Source organism: Drosophila nasuta, chromosome 2L (assembly GCF_023558535.2).
Source record: "Drosophila nasuta strain 15112-1781.00 chromosome 2L, ASM2355853v1, whole genome shotgun sequence".
NCBI lineage: Eukaryota > Metazoa > Arthropoda > Insecta > Diptera > Drosophilidae > Drosophila > Drosophila nasuta.
The window spans coordinates 574,511-589,618 of NC_083455.1; the positions used below are offsets into that span (position 1 = coordinate 574,511).

Genomic DNA, 15,108 nt, shown 5'->3' on the forward strand with positions numbered 1-15,108 from the left:
CAGTACAGGAACATATATAGCTTAAACGGTCGCAGTCAAAGAATGTTTTACAATAATTGAATCTTTAGACAAATCAATAAATGAATAATTTGTGAACCATTGAACCTGAATGAAGTCAATTTTTACGTCCCTTACATATGTATGTAGATAGTGTGTACGACTTCGATTCGGGACGGCTATGTGTGATCAGTCGAACAATTATGCATCGGGTTGAGGAAAACGTTGTTTAATTATTTCAGCACGGAGTTTGAAAATATAAAATATGTAGTTAATATGGCTTCGCTGCACTATATGGTAGTCCCCATTGCAGTTCAAAGCGACACCAATTTCATAAAATCAACGCAAAAACCTCAGCAACATTTAGCATCGATGCATAAATTATGTGATACCTAAAAGCATATACACGCAGTCATGTCAGTCTACACATACACACAGAAAAACACAAACCCAAACACAAACAACTACAGATACCCACACCACTGAGAGTATAGTTCCAGTTGGGAGGATGTCCTGCTGCGTTTCGGGTTCGCGGTTGTTTTGATTTCGTTTGCAACCTTTAATTAGAAATATTGCCACATTATAAATGACCCGTTGCCAGGGTTAGGGGAGGACGATCGATGGGACCATGTTAGAGCTGTATTAGAGGCGACAACAAATTAAATATTGAAAAACAGAATAATAATTATGCGGCTATACGAATTGGCAAGAGAAAGTGCTGCAACAACCGCAGTACGCACATTTATTTTTGAATTTTTGCACAAAAATTAACTAATTTAAGTGACATGAAATATTTTGGTTACCATTTGGTTAGCAGTGGACAAGTATTTCAAATTCGTGGCAATGGATTGAATTAGCCGCCAATTGAGATATAATTGAGTTTGTCTCTTTTTAAAATAGGGGCTTAGATAAATAATTAGTACATACAATTACAATTGCCGACACTGAAAAAAGGTTCTAACATATAAATTTGTAACTTAATATATGTAGTTTAACATTAAAAATATGCCAATCAGCCAAAGCAGTTAAGATCGCATTGCAAAAAAAACTATACTTGATATTCGATATTTATTGATTTACGGGGGAAAAGTGGGAATTGCGAAATTTGAAACAATCTTCATCTTAGTTGCTTTGGCTGACAATCTGGTATATTGTGCTGTCTATGGTATATTTTGAATGCGGTACTATATTGATATACCAAATATATCATTTGATATATTTTGTAGTATTTTGTAGTATATTCGGTATGTTTTGAGAAAAATACCGCAAAATGGGTATTCAAAATGGGTAGCTGGAATTTCACTGTCGAGTACACTCGACTGTAGCTTTCTTTCTTGTTTCTATTCATACATCTAAATATACTTTCGCTATGCAATTTGAACTAAAGAATCCCTTTAGCTTTGTTAAATGTTATAGAATGCAGCTTGAAGCTATGGCAAATATGAGTAGCTCCTTCGAAAACTGTCGTCCGAGTCCTGTTTTGACTGGTTGCTTGCCATCCCGTAGCGAATGATTCTCGTCGGGGGAAAAAACGGGGATCTTAATTTGTCTGAAGCGTTCCAGAACGGGTACTTAAGCAAGTATGCGAGCAATTGGACAAATTGTAGCACAGTTTGTAGGAGTTCAAAAAGATGGAAGGGGTAGGGAAAAAGATAGTGAAGTGAGTAAAGTGCGCATATAAAAGGCAACCACAGCAACGCTGATTTATCTGTGCAACATTTGGCAGCTGCTGCACAAATTGCCAACAGAAATTAATAAGAGAAATAAGTTTACCATTTCCTGTCGATGAAGGACAGTGAACAATAGGAATAGCAACTACAAAATAAATACTCCGAAATACTATAGGACGTTAGAACTTTCGAACTTACTGTATTTCACTGTAAAGTACCCTGTGCAAATTCAAAAGACAGAAAGAAAATCTAAGCACCCTGAAATTAACCTGTTTAGATTACAATTTCCAGAGTTTGGTTCTCAATTTGGATATATTAAAATACAAACACACCTATTTATAGGGATTTTGTGTATACTCTAGATTTCTTTCTTGAAGATTGTATGCCCTTTTATATACACATAGGGTATAATAATAGCTACTAATAGCCCATAGTTAGAAGGCACGATGGGGGGAGTGAGCAGACATTCCAATAACTGTACAACATCCGTTCGAGCCACACAATGGTAAAAACGTTTCCAATTTCTATAGGAAATATTTCTATCTCAACATGAAAATATTTTTAGCAGCCATTTGTGAGTGAGCATATGTGTGTACAACGAACGTACTTCTGCACTCTCATATCCACTGCAATAGATGACTCTTAGTACCTGACAACGATGAGATAGCACAGAAAAAATGCCGAGTAGAATTCAATCTTAATCCACTCGCTCAGCAGGATAGAGCTTTTTTATCCCTTGCCTTCTCCATATATTGAAAAGCGGATAAATAAAAAGTGGAAAGAGTGAAAGGAGTGAAAAGAAATGCCGTTCGACCTATGTATGTAGCCAGCTGAATGAGAAGCTGGTGACGTATGCACTTGACTTGACTTGAGTTGCACATTTGTGGCTAACGCTGCAAGTCAATTCGAGCCACAGCCCAATCCAACGAAAAATTGTTATTGTTTGGCAACGGCCCTGCCGAAGATCTAGTGGAAGATGTAAGTAGCTTTATTATGGGATTTTAAGTTATTATACCACGGCCTCAGATGCAGATGGAAAATGCATTTCAAGTAGTCGCAAGTGCAACACATTCAACGTCAGTGTGAGGCTTACCATATACCAATGATGATGATGTGAATATGCTTTGTCGAATTTAGGCAAATTTAAAATTTAAAATCAATAAAAACGAACCAATTGTAATGTGAACTTCCATTACGATGGAAAATTCATAAGCAACCGAACACGACATATTTCGTCCGAACTTCATAGCTATGCAGAACGGCTTTTCGTCATTCACGCGGTAGTTTTAATAATTTGGTATTGGGAGCATCAAGATATGCGAAACTGCTATTAGGTGAAGACTTTTTTATTCACTTTCCGATGGAGCAATCATTGAGTTTGCACCCAAAGTGACATCTCCATTTCAAAGTTTCTGATATTTTGCACTTTTGAAAAACTTGGCGTGCTCGTAATATGGTTGTAGTCAACTTAATAATTAAATAGCACAAATGACTGAAAGAACTGTCAGCAATGATTGCTGCTCTTCACTTGACACTAAAACTAATTCAATTCAAAACGGAAACTCGTTTTATAGCTTCGATTCGCACGCAATGGCTTGTCCTTGGCATGAAGGCACACAGAAGACAGGTATTCGCATGAGTCTTATTTTGAAAACAATATATCTATTTATGCGAAGTATGGCACTACTGGTTGCTGGCAACGAGTGGCAACGCGAGCTTAGTGAAAGGATATGGCAGCACTGATCACGAAAGCAAGATCGACGAGAAGTCATTTGGTGTGTCGGCGTTGACAGGAACAGTTGTCCTCTAATCGTGTTGATCATTAATGTGTTTATTTCATCATTATTCTGTTTATATCATCATTACTTCATTATATATTCGTATATTATATTTCATATCAATAAACTACTTTGTTACATTTATATAAAAAACAAAAAACCCCACTACACCTTTTCTAGAATAAGTCCCGCTTAAAATCAACAAGTAAGAACGCTACAGTCGAGTGTGCTCGACTGTGAGATACCCGCTACCCATTTTGAATAAAGGAAAATATTCCGGTATTATTTTCAATATACCAAAAATACTACAAAAATACTAAAAATATACCAAACGGTATATTTGTTATATCGATACAGCGCCACATTCAAAATATACCATAGACGGCAGATTGTCTTCCAAAGCAACTAAGACCCCCAGTAAGTAGGCGTTTTTCCCATACAAAAGTATTTCTTTAACAAGTAAGAAAGCTACAGTCTAGTGTACTCGACTGTGAGATACCCGCTACCCATTTTGAATAAAAGAAATATACTTTGCAGTATTTTTCTCAAAATATACCGAATATACTACAAAAATACTAAAAATATACCAAATGGTATATTTGGTATATCGATATAGTACCGCATTCAAAATATACCACAGACGGCACAATATAGCAGATTGTCAGCCAAAGCAACTAAGACCCCAGTAAATAAGCGTTTTTGCTCATACAAAAGTATTTCTTTAATAACTGCCACAATTTTATCTGATCGCAACCAAATTTTCAGGAATCATAACTACTATAGTTATGAAGCTGTAGCTTTAAAGTTACGCTTGTTATTCGATTTTTTTTTGATTTGCGGGGACGGAAGTGGGCGTGGCAAAAATTTGAAACAAACTCTGCGTGCAAACTATCTCTTATAGTCTCTGAGATCCAGTGTTTCACACGGACAGACGGACAGACACACAGACGGACAGACGGACATGGCTAGATCTTCTCGGCTGTTGACGCTAATCAAGAATATATATACTTTATAGGGTCGGAGATGCCTCCTTCTACCTGATACATACATTACCTGCCGGCACAAAGTTATAATACCCTTCTACCCTATGGGTAGCGAGTATAATAACTCCCACAATTTTTATCTGATCGCAGCCAAATTTTCAGTAATCATAAATACTATAGTTAGTTATGCACCAAAAGCTCTAGCGAGTGGGGCAATACCCGACCAAAAGTTGCAGAAAGGGAAAAGATTTTCCAGCAAAGTCCCAATACGACGCCCACAAATAAAAACTGAATGAAGATCGTGCATGAAATAAGCGGTCTTAAGATGTTGAAGTATCTGAAAAGAGATTAAGATCTGATATATGTATGTGCTATAGACTTTACTCTAAAAGACCCTTGTGATCCTTGATGCATCCAGTCAACTCTTCGTAGTTCGTAAAGTTGATTCACTGTACATATTGTAAATGACAAAGATGATGAAGAAAATACTGTTGCATAGTAGCACAGATCGATGTATTTGCAACTTCCCTGCATTCTTGGTGCAACTCTTGTTCATTTTATCTAATATTTCTTTGGCCCTTTCAAATCTCCACAAGTTGAAATAAACAAAAGCAGCTTTAGCATAGCAACTAGCTAAATTGAGCCGACGTAATGAGATCTCCTGGTGTAAAGTTTTCGATTTCTCTCATATAACTTATTATCAATCAGAAGATTTGAATCAGAAGATTCTCTCAAGTATTTTCGAAACATGTTGCTATAAGTCAAGCAGGATAAGGCTTTTCAACTGATGTTGCATGCACATTGTTGTCCTTTTATAAGTGCGTAACATGAGCGGGTCAGAATATTTAATTGCATTCTCATTTGAGCTAAAGTCAGCCTTGACCCAAGAGTTTAGAAATCGATTGAGAATTTAATAAACTAGTAAGAAAGGATTTGTCACTTTTGGAATTTATAACAACTGCAAGTTGGCACACATAAAATATTCACAGATTTATTACCAATGCTCACTGTTAGGCCTACAACCAAAATTTCGTATTTACGCACTTGTCGCTTGGCAATTGAAAAGCAACTGTAAAGTGACACTTGTCAAATATTTTCTGTCCAAATTCCAAAGGTAAAGCCCTTTATTTACATTAGAAATTGAATTATTAAGAATTCTGCGATTTCACAGAAAACAACAATTCAATTCAATGCTTAGTTTGCTCAATTAAAACCATATCATTGTTTCGAATGCTTTGATAATTTATTTCAATTTAATGCAGAATTCAGTTCTACAAACCTTCATAGTTTTCCTGAACTAATTTATGGAACAAATGCGTTCCGTAGTATAAATTTACTGTGATAATCCTCGAATTTTCAGCAACCATTTCGGCAATATTACTTCTGTGGGCAAAAAGAAAACAATAATATATCACAGTCATTTTTTCACATACATCATACATCCTATTAAATGTATATTTGAAAATGAATATATCATATTTTTTAAAGAATTTCAAAATATATTTTTTAAATCTACATAATTTTTATGATACAACTTGAAAATTGTGTTATTTATATAAGTTAAAACGTTGATGTTTATGAACATTTCTCCAAACTTATTTTCGTTCCATTTTTGCAGCCAAATTAAATTTTTGAACAAGTGTTACGACCGAAAAGGCCAACTTCGCGAGTTGCAATTAGTTCAATCATTGAAAATTGTTTCATATTAGAGAACTAAATCTTAAAATACTTACGCTTATATTAGTGCGCAAAGAGATTTCAAAAATTCTGCCAGCTGTAAATTTAAGTGGTTGTTGAGCTTTGTGCAAGAAGTAAACTAGAGATAATTTATAACTTCGTGATGCACTCAACCAATTCGACTGAAAAATTGATAAAGTAAGTCGATCAACATCTTCCTCCAGGAAATTGCAGATATAACAAAAGGGGAATGTCTGGTAACAGCAGCCAAAAATATAGGCTAGATTTGCAATACCCGACAACAAGTCGCTAAAATAAATGAGATTGGTGAAGCTAAGACCCAATACCATGCCCACAACTAAAAACTGAAAAAACTCGTGCTTGAAATGAGCGGCCTCAAGATGGCGCAATATCTGAAAGTATAGAAAGTAATTGAAGGATTTTAAGTTATAAAGTCTAAATAAACTTTACTCTAGTATCCGTTTGTGATCCTTGATGCAGCCAGTCAGTTCCTCGTAGTTCTTATCCTCGCTTTTATCACCATCGCATCTTAATCTTTGAATGCGTTTTATTAATAGATCGAAGTGCAAGCGGATAGTTTGTCCATAAATCACAGGATAGATGTCAGTTGCATTATTATATTAGACTGGAAATATTACAATGAAGTATTCAATAATAGCCGCTAGCCAAAGTTGCCAGGTTACATCACGCCAGTTTAAGAATGGGTTATAAAGGTTCCAAGGCGTGACTCCATTGATTATACCAGTAGCAAACGTTGACAGAGGATAGAAATTATAAAGGACATGAAGACGAGGTAAATTGTGTTGCAGCGTATAACAGATCGATGTACTTGCAACTTCTCTTCTTGTCTAGTGCAACTCTTGTCCATCTCATTCAACATTTCTTTAGCCTTTTCCAACCTTCACAGATTAAGGTAGAGAATCGCAGCCTTAATATAGCAGTTGGGTAAATTGAACATCAACTGAACCGATGTGATAAGTTTTCCTGGTGTCATGTTTTTGAATTCCCTTACGTAGCTTATCATCATTGAAATTGGTAAATAAGTATTTAAAGCAATTACGACGAGTGAAAATATTTTATATAACACACCCTGGAAACCCTTCTTTGTGGGTGACCTCCAGCCAATTATTGTGTGTCTATAACTTACAAACTTGAATGCATCACGTGAGTCTAGCAGCTCTCTTGGAGTAGAAGATTCTTGCACGTATTTTCGAAACATATTGCAGCCTTGAATTTAAGTCAAATTAAACAGTCTAGTGTCATCCACTATAAGACTTTCTTATGTAACAATCTGTTAACACTTTTCGCTTACAACTGACTTTGGATGCATATTGTTGCCCTTTTATAGAGACGTTAAAGAAGCACCTCAGAATATTCTATTTCTTACTGAATAGCAAGTATTCTAGATGGCGAGATACCGTGTGATGAGATTCTTATATTCTTTTCTTAGCTTAAGATTTATATTTAGTTTTCTTCTTAAGCCTTTTAATTGTCATGCTTTAGTTAAAATCTTTTTCTTCCAAAGTTAACTTAATATAGGGTATCAATCACTAAACATATCCATGAATTACACAAATTTCTGTTTAAACTGAATACTGTCACTTATAAATTATTTACTTACCAATTGCAAAATTTCAACATACGTTTGCATTAGAATAGGACATCAAAATTGTTAAATAAATAAAAACCATACCCAATAATTATAAAAGAATTGATTGAACTTGATATTGACTACATTTTACATTTGGGTAGGCGATTTTGGGTGTGAGATACCCGCTGAGATCCAGTGTTTCATACGGACACACAGACAGACAGACGGACAGACGGACATGGCTAGATGGTCTCGGCTGTTGATGCCGATCAAGAATATATATAATTTATAGGGTCGGAGATGCCTTCTTCTACCTGTTACATACATTTCCTGCCGGCACAAAGTTATAATACCCTTCTACCTTATGGGTAGCGGGTATAAAACTAAGCTGAGCATGCGTGTCTTTCTATTGAGTTCTTCACACAATAAATCACAGCACTTACATATGTACGTTCATATATGTACATATATGTATATATATATATATTTGTATGCACGCACTGTGAGAAGAGAAAAATTGAACTAATAAATCTAAAGCCAATTAATTGACTTAACTGCTGCCGGCTGAGGCGGCAATGCCAAAGGCCTTTGCACCCTTTACAATGGGCCGCAATTTATGGGTTCGGCAAAGTCTTGAACCCGTTAATAATAAATCATAACATTCTCCTGATAATAGAAAACAAAAATCCCTTTTGCATACGGACAGTAAATGTTAGCTTGAATCCTAAGTCCCTTTGTGATATTCTGTTATTCACGCCATGTGTGTTAAACTTAGCCTGCGGCTTCATATCTAACCAACTTCAATACAACTCTGTGCTTGTTGTGAAAAGAAAACTAGTAAGAAAGCTACAGTCTAGTGCACTTGTCTAAAAACGGAATAGTATTTTGGTATAGTATATAATAGTATAAATAACTTGACTCTAAAAAAGAACATCTTTTATTGTGTTTCATCTAAAAGAAATATAATTTTACTACTGATTTCGAATCTTTACAATTCTTGCAATTCGAATCGTTCCCATAGAAAAGCTTTTCTATTTGGAACGTTAAAATCGAATTTCACAACCCTGTTTTTGCAGTACACAAATAAATGATTTGTCGATATTATTCACTTTAGGCTATGGAGATAGTTAAAGAGGTCAATATTTGACTTACATTTCCTATTAAGTTTTCATCAAATTTGAAAATAATTAGTCACATCAAATCACAACATCCACTTGAAGCTGTGGATGAGATAATGGTGTACTTGGTCTTCTTCATAATCAAAGAGACAATCCTCAATTTCAAGTAAATTGACTTGAAATGTTTCTTTGTAAATGCACAATTATTAAACATTGTCATGTACGCATTGTGTATAAATTGTTGCTTTTTGTCAGTCAATTAATAATGTCATTTATATCCTGGGACACTGTACTCATAATATACATTAGGTTTATATGTTAACGAAATTAATTAAATTACTCGTTCTTGTTGGAAAATTGCAACTATCTCTATTTAGTAATTGAAAGACGTTTTCACTTTGGCAATGACCTGCAGCCAGTTGTTCTTATTTAGCACATTTCATAAACAGAATATTGTAATGCTGACTAAATATTGACATTCCTTTTCAATTCGAAAACAAAAATAATATTATTATTGAAATTATCAAAATTTGTGACAGTCTTTAAGCAATATTATCTTCTATCAGTTTCTCATAGAGTGCATTTTATTGTTGAATTTAGCATTTAGCATTGACAACGCTCACTTAATTCAATAAAATAAGAAGCTGGCTTGTTTGTTTTTCATAGTATTTAGGTCATCATCATATATTCATTTTAAACATTTGACACAAAATGAGTTGGTTTAAAAAATCTCTTTGCTATTTGTTTTGAATTCTCATACTTATTATTCAATATTTCAGGAGCGGTAAATAATGTTTAGTTTAAAAGCCTCCTCTATTACGAGTACTGCAAGAAAGCATTTATGTGATACTCTTCTCTTATGCGATACTACAATAACAACAGTATTTATGATTCCTGAAAATTTGGATGCGATCAGAAAAAAATTGTATAACTTATTAAGGAATGGCACAATGTGCCTACTGCAATCAGGCCTTAGTTGCGTTGACTGACAATCTGATATATTTGGTACTTTATGGTATATTTTGAATTTAATACTATTAATCCGTCGGCATATTTTAGTATTTTTTCGTATATAAATTTGGGTAGCACACTCGATTGTAGTTTTATTACTTGTTTAATATTGATCACTCATTCATTGATTACATTTTTTTGACTGTTTGATTTGTATAATTTCCTCTAACAATTTACTCTCCATGCCGACATCACATTAAATGTTAATTTTGCTTAGATTAAAATCAAATTGTTAATCAAATAATCAGTTAACCTGAGTGGATTCTCGCTAAGTATGAACCTGGTAGCCAGTTTTTCTAGGACCTGTGGCGCAGTTGCTGTTAATGTTTCGACTCAGTGCACGCACAGTGGTAAATTTGATGGGTATCGCATATAATGTGGTTCAAAATTCAACTATGTTAACCTATGAATAACCTGCAGCTGAACCTTTGAATTGTACCTTGAAGCATGAAATTGACTATTCGAGACAAGCACCGAGATTGCGCCTGTCGTGCTGGGTGGGAGAAGTGGTAGAGAAAGTCAAAGCCGAAGCCGAAGCCGGAGCTGAAACGGAAACGGAAACTGTAGCAAAGGCAATGCTAAAGTTTGACATCAAATCAAACCAATAAACCAACAAAACTGAGCAACTTCAGCCACTTGCACAAGCCAAAAACACTTTCGCTGCAGAACAACTATCAAACTGCAGGCATTTATGACAGCCGAATCGGACAACGGGAGGAGGGGCTAGCAGTGAGGGGCATGATGGGTACTTTGAGTACATGGGCTCGATTGAGTCATGGGAGGAGTGTGGTTATAGCTGGCAAATCGCATAACGAAATTGTTGCTGAAAAGTTCTGCAAATATTGGGGTCAGCAAAATTCTGTGAGACGGTCCTGTAGGCGCCTTTTGTTGTTGGTATGTAAACTGTTTTGTAGCCTTTGGCCCAAACTTCTGACGCTCAGGATACTGGAAAAACCCACACACAAACACACAGAGAAGCATACATATACTCACTCACATTTGCGTATTACGGCTCTACTTGCAATACGGCCAAAAATATTCAATGAAAATCGTCAGTCGACAGTTCTTCTCTTTGTCAATAAAAAGTTGTTGTTGTCCCTGAGCTCAAGCCAGGACCGACAGGTCGAAGGGGAACATATGGTGGAGGAAGGAGTACTAAAGCCAGTCTGGCGCATTGCAGGCGTCCACTTTGACCCCCTCTCCCCACTGCACTCTTCTTCGGGCCTGACCGTCTCGATGGCCACCATCCGCTTCAGAGCCTTATTGAGAAATTGACGCAAATGCCTTTCGATTTTTCGTTCTGCTTCTGAATTCCGAGTCTGTGGACACGACTTGGCTTTTCGCATTGCATAATTGATTGTCTCTGTATGTATGTGACTGTGTGTGTGTGTGTCCGTGTGTGAGCTATAGTTGTCCGCTTTCATTTATGCACATTGTCAATATGCATTTCCAATTGTTTGCACTCATTCGTGGCAGTTTAAGAAATGCTGCGTGGAAGATTTTTATTTACACCATTCTCTTGTTAATGAAATCTATCAATTACATTTTAAAGACTGCTTTTAATCCATATTTGTTTTTAGCTTTTAAATCGCAATAATTTTAGTTCGAATTCTTAATCGATTTCACTAAAACTAAAAAGCTCACTCACAAAATCTTACTGATTATTAAGGCTAATGGAAACTGTTTGCTTAATTTATTTTTTAGTGGTTCTTATAGAATATTCACAGTATAAAGCGATTTGTGAAAAGAGAAAATATGTATTGTGTATTCAAATTGCATTAATTTGCACATTTAGCTAACAAATTTGTGCAGCAAATGCAATAACATCAGGATAAACATGTACGCAAATAAATATGCTTATACATATGTATGTGTGTGTGTGCACGCGTGTGTTTAAATGTGAGTGTGGGCAGATGGGTATGTATGTAGTGGGCCTATCAAATGCGACACTTCGGTTGATTTCCATGAACATATGCATATGTTATCGTGCATATAAGCACAGCGAGCTGGAAATTTGAAATTCATGTGCAATAAAATGTTGATATACTCAAACTCACTTTACGACTCCCGACTACCAGTGCACTGGCCTCATTATGCCACACTACAAACAGAGCCACCAAACACGCCCACACTTAAGAGGAGATATAGACAAACATTCTTGAATCTAGATGCAATGCTCTTGTGTATTTATGTTTTTATTTGATAAATATATTTATACAAAAACTGTCACAGCACACGCTCAAGGAAAGATTGCAAATTGCAAGCGAGAAGTCCCCGGAGTCTAATAATACAGTAAAAACAAGAGCTTTAAAGGAGCACTGAGAGACATCGAATATACAATACACTACAATACAAGATACGTAAGCATTATTTTAAATTTTAAATTTTGTTCCAGTATAATATGAATAATATGTGTACAGTATATAATACATATATATTTTCAGATTTGTGGCAATATTTATCATTTCTTGTTGAATGTTGTTAAATTTAAACTAAATAAAAAAAAATAATGTTTGCTTCCAAACAACACAACACATTTGTTAGACAACACATTGGTTTCCTTTTACATGACTAACAGAATATCGAATATCAATTATTAAAAACTAAATGGAAATACATATAGTTAATTTACATGACGATTCCAATGCTGCAATCAAGATGGCAAACTTTTTTACTCAGATAGTGAAAAGAAATGTCGACTTTTAGCTGACATAATGACAAAGTTGCTACACCCTCAGAGCCAGTAGTCGAGACGAATCTGAAGTTGTGTTGTCATACAGCCCCACGCATAGTAACAAGCTACGGACTCTATAATGATGTGCAGCGATATCGTCGTGTCTTAGCATGAGAAATTTAATTTTTACCACCCACAGTGCTCACAGTAACACACACACACACAAATACACATATACACATGAACCACGTAATTGTGTATTCAAGTAAGAGATATGAGAGCTGAAAGAAGGTAACATATACATGTACATATGTATTGAAGAGACGCCCCACAGTTGGTGTGATGGCGTGGTTCTCGGCTGCCTTAAATTAAGATAATGACACGTGAGAGACACGAAGCTGGCGAAGTGGAGTAGGAAATTGTTACCTTGCTTGCAATAACGTAGCTTAAAGTAACCCTCAACGCAACTCGACGTCTAGAGCAATAGTCGTACTTAGTTGGTTTAAAGAAGTGCTTGGTAAATGGCGATAAGGTGAAATGGCGGCTATGACGTTGCCCGTGTGAGAGAGGGGGGAGAGAGAGGAAGTTCTCTCACTCACATTTTGCTCGGTTAACCCTTGACTTGGCTCTACGACACGCACTTAAAGGCCTCCAATCCGCCAATTTTGATGGCAAACTGCCAGCTAACTGACAATGATAATGATGATGACGTTTGCGACCTGCATGTCAATGCGCCGAGTCCTTGCAAATTGAATTTTGTACCGAGCTTGTGGGCGGCATGCCAAGGCACCATTTGCCGTACATATCTACTCGTGGCTCGGTCCTTGCTCCTATGTCCTGTGCATGGTAACTGGCACAGATTACAAATCATTATTGGCTGCCATTGTAAGTCCTAGTCCAATGAAATTACGGATTATGCGATGAGTAGTTCACCTAGTAGCACAATTTAATGAACCAGCATGTATATTAAGCAATTTAAGATTTACACTAGAAGTATCATTTATATGTGTAAGACCATTTAATGATCCGTCTCTTATTCCCCTTCTATATGCACTATGGGTAGTGCTGGATGTTATTTTGACCGAATATCGGTATTATCGATGATACGGCATACAGCATTATCGAAAATATCAAAAAAGCATTATGATAATAGATACAAGTGTCCTTCAAACTATTTACACTATTATCAAAAAATAAAACGATATGAACTAAGCCTAAACATTTAATGAGCAATACATTTGCTGATACAAATCGGAATTCATTTGGTTAGAAAACGAGCCAGCTAAGCCCACAACTTCGTCAGTGTTATAAGATTATAATCTTGTTTTAGGAATGGAAAAATCTTAAACCAAGAAGGCAAAATATTAAGTCAAGATCAAACAATCTTAAATTTATATTGATTAAAAAAAAAACCTTTTTATATACGAACCGATTAGAGTTTGAACCCGAGACCAACGTTCACATGGCACAATGATTTACGGCATCTCTGCTTACTTAGCATTTAGCATAAAATTCTTAACTTAAGATTGTATCACCCTAAAAAATCTTATTTCAAAATTTCTCTTTTAAAGATCCAAAAAATCTTTAATCTTTATTTTTGTCTCTCTTGAGTACATTTAGTATAATTCTTAAAATGACAATTAAATCAAGTAAGAAAGCTACAGTCGAGTGTGCTCGACTGTGAGATACCCGCTACCCATTTTGAATAAAAGAAAAATATTGCGGTATTATTTTCAAAATATACCAAGAATACTACAAATATACCAAATGGTATATTTGGTATAACGATATAGTACCACATTCAAAATATACCATAGACAGCTCAATGTACCAGATTGTAAGCCAAAGCAACTAAGACCCCTAGTAAGTAGGCGTTTTTGCCCATACAAAAGTATTTATTTAATAACTTCTACAATTTTTATTTGATCGCAACCGAATCAGGAATCACAATTACTATAGTTATTATTATATGTGCAAGAATTTGCGACTCTAGCCTTAAAATTACGTTTTTTCTTATTATTATTTTTGTTGATTTTCGGGGGCGGAAGGGGGCGTGGCAAAACAAATCCTGTCGAAAAAAAAATTATAGCTCTATCTCTTAAAGTCTGAGATCCTGCTAATGCTGATCAAGAATAAATATACTTAATGGGGTCGGAGAAGTCTCCTTCTACCTGTTGCAAACATTTCCTGCCAGTACAAAGTTACATCCTTCTACCCTATGGGTAACACGCGCTACCCATTTTCAATAAAATCAAAACAGTGTCATATTTTTATAAAAGTATACCTGAATATACATATATCGATATACTACATATGCGTCAAAGAGTGATACTTACATACTCATTTAAAAATATAGCAGAATATCACCCAAAGCATCTAAGACTCGGCAGTAGCCCATAAAATGATTTCTTTAATAACTTACTCTGATCACAGCCAAATAATAATGTAGACGCACAGACCGACAAACCGACCCTATGGGTAGCGGAAAAAAAGGAGCGCAAAACTCAAATAAGAATAATTGTGCTAATTGACAAATGGGTTTTAGTCTGTTTTTACATACATATAGTACATGCAGAATAAAGGAAAAC

General features: G+C 35.5%; 1 protein-coding gene and 2 long non-coding RNA genes across 4 annotated transcripts; 1 reads left to right on the forward strand and 2 right to left on the reverse strand.

Annotated features, from left to right (window-relative positions):
- Positions 1-6,128: 6,128 nt before the first annotated feature.
- Positions 6,129-6,677, reverse strand: LOC132783908 (odorant receptor 42b-like; the record flags this gene model as incomplete). Its single annotated transcript, XM_060789222.1, has 2 exons — positions 6,129-6,414; positions 6,577-6,677. Coding segments are annotated over 2 exons (387 nt in total), but the record flags the coding sequence as incomplete, so codon positions are not given.
- Positions 6,678-9,966: 3,289 nt separating this feature from the next.
- LOC132795708 (uncharacterized) lies at positions 9,967-12,285 on the forward strand. Of its 2 annotated transcripts, none has more exons than XR_009633457.1 (4): positions 9,967-10,196; positions 10,267-10,740; positions 12,079-12,206; positions 12,267-12,285. It is a non-coding gene; the product is annotated as an uncharacterized LOC132795708 (long non-coding RNA). The 2 variants fall into 2 exon arrangements; XR_009633455.1 differs by having other exon boundaries at positions 9,967-10,209; positions 12,267-12,284.
- A 1,444-nt stretch (positions 12,286-13,729) lies between these two features.
- Positions 13,730-14,135, reverse strand: LOC132783490 (uncharacterized). Its single transcript, XR_009632157.1, has 2 exons — positions 13,950-14,135; positions 13,730-13,862 (listed from the first exon to the last, which is right to left on the reverse strand). It is a non-coding gene; the product is annotated as an uncharacterized LOC132783490 (long non-coding RNA).
- Between the last annotated feature and the right edge of the window lie 973 nt (positions 14,136-15,108).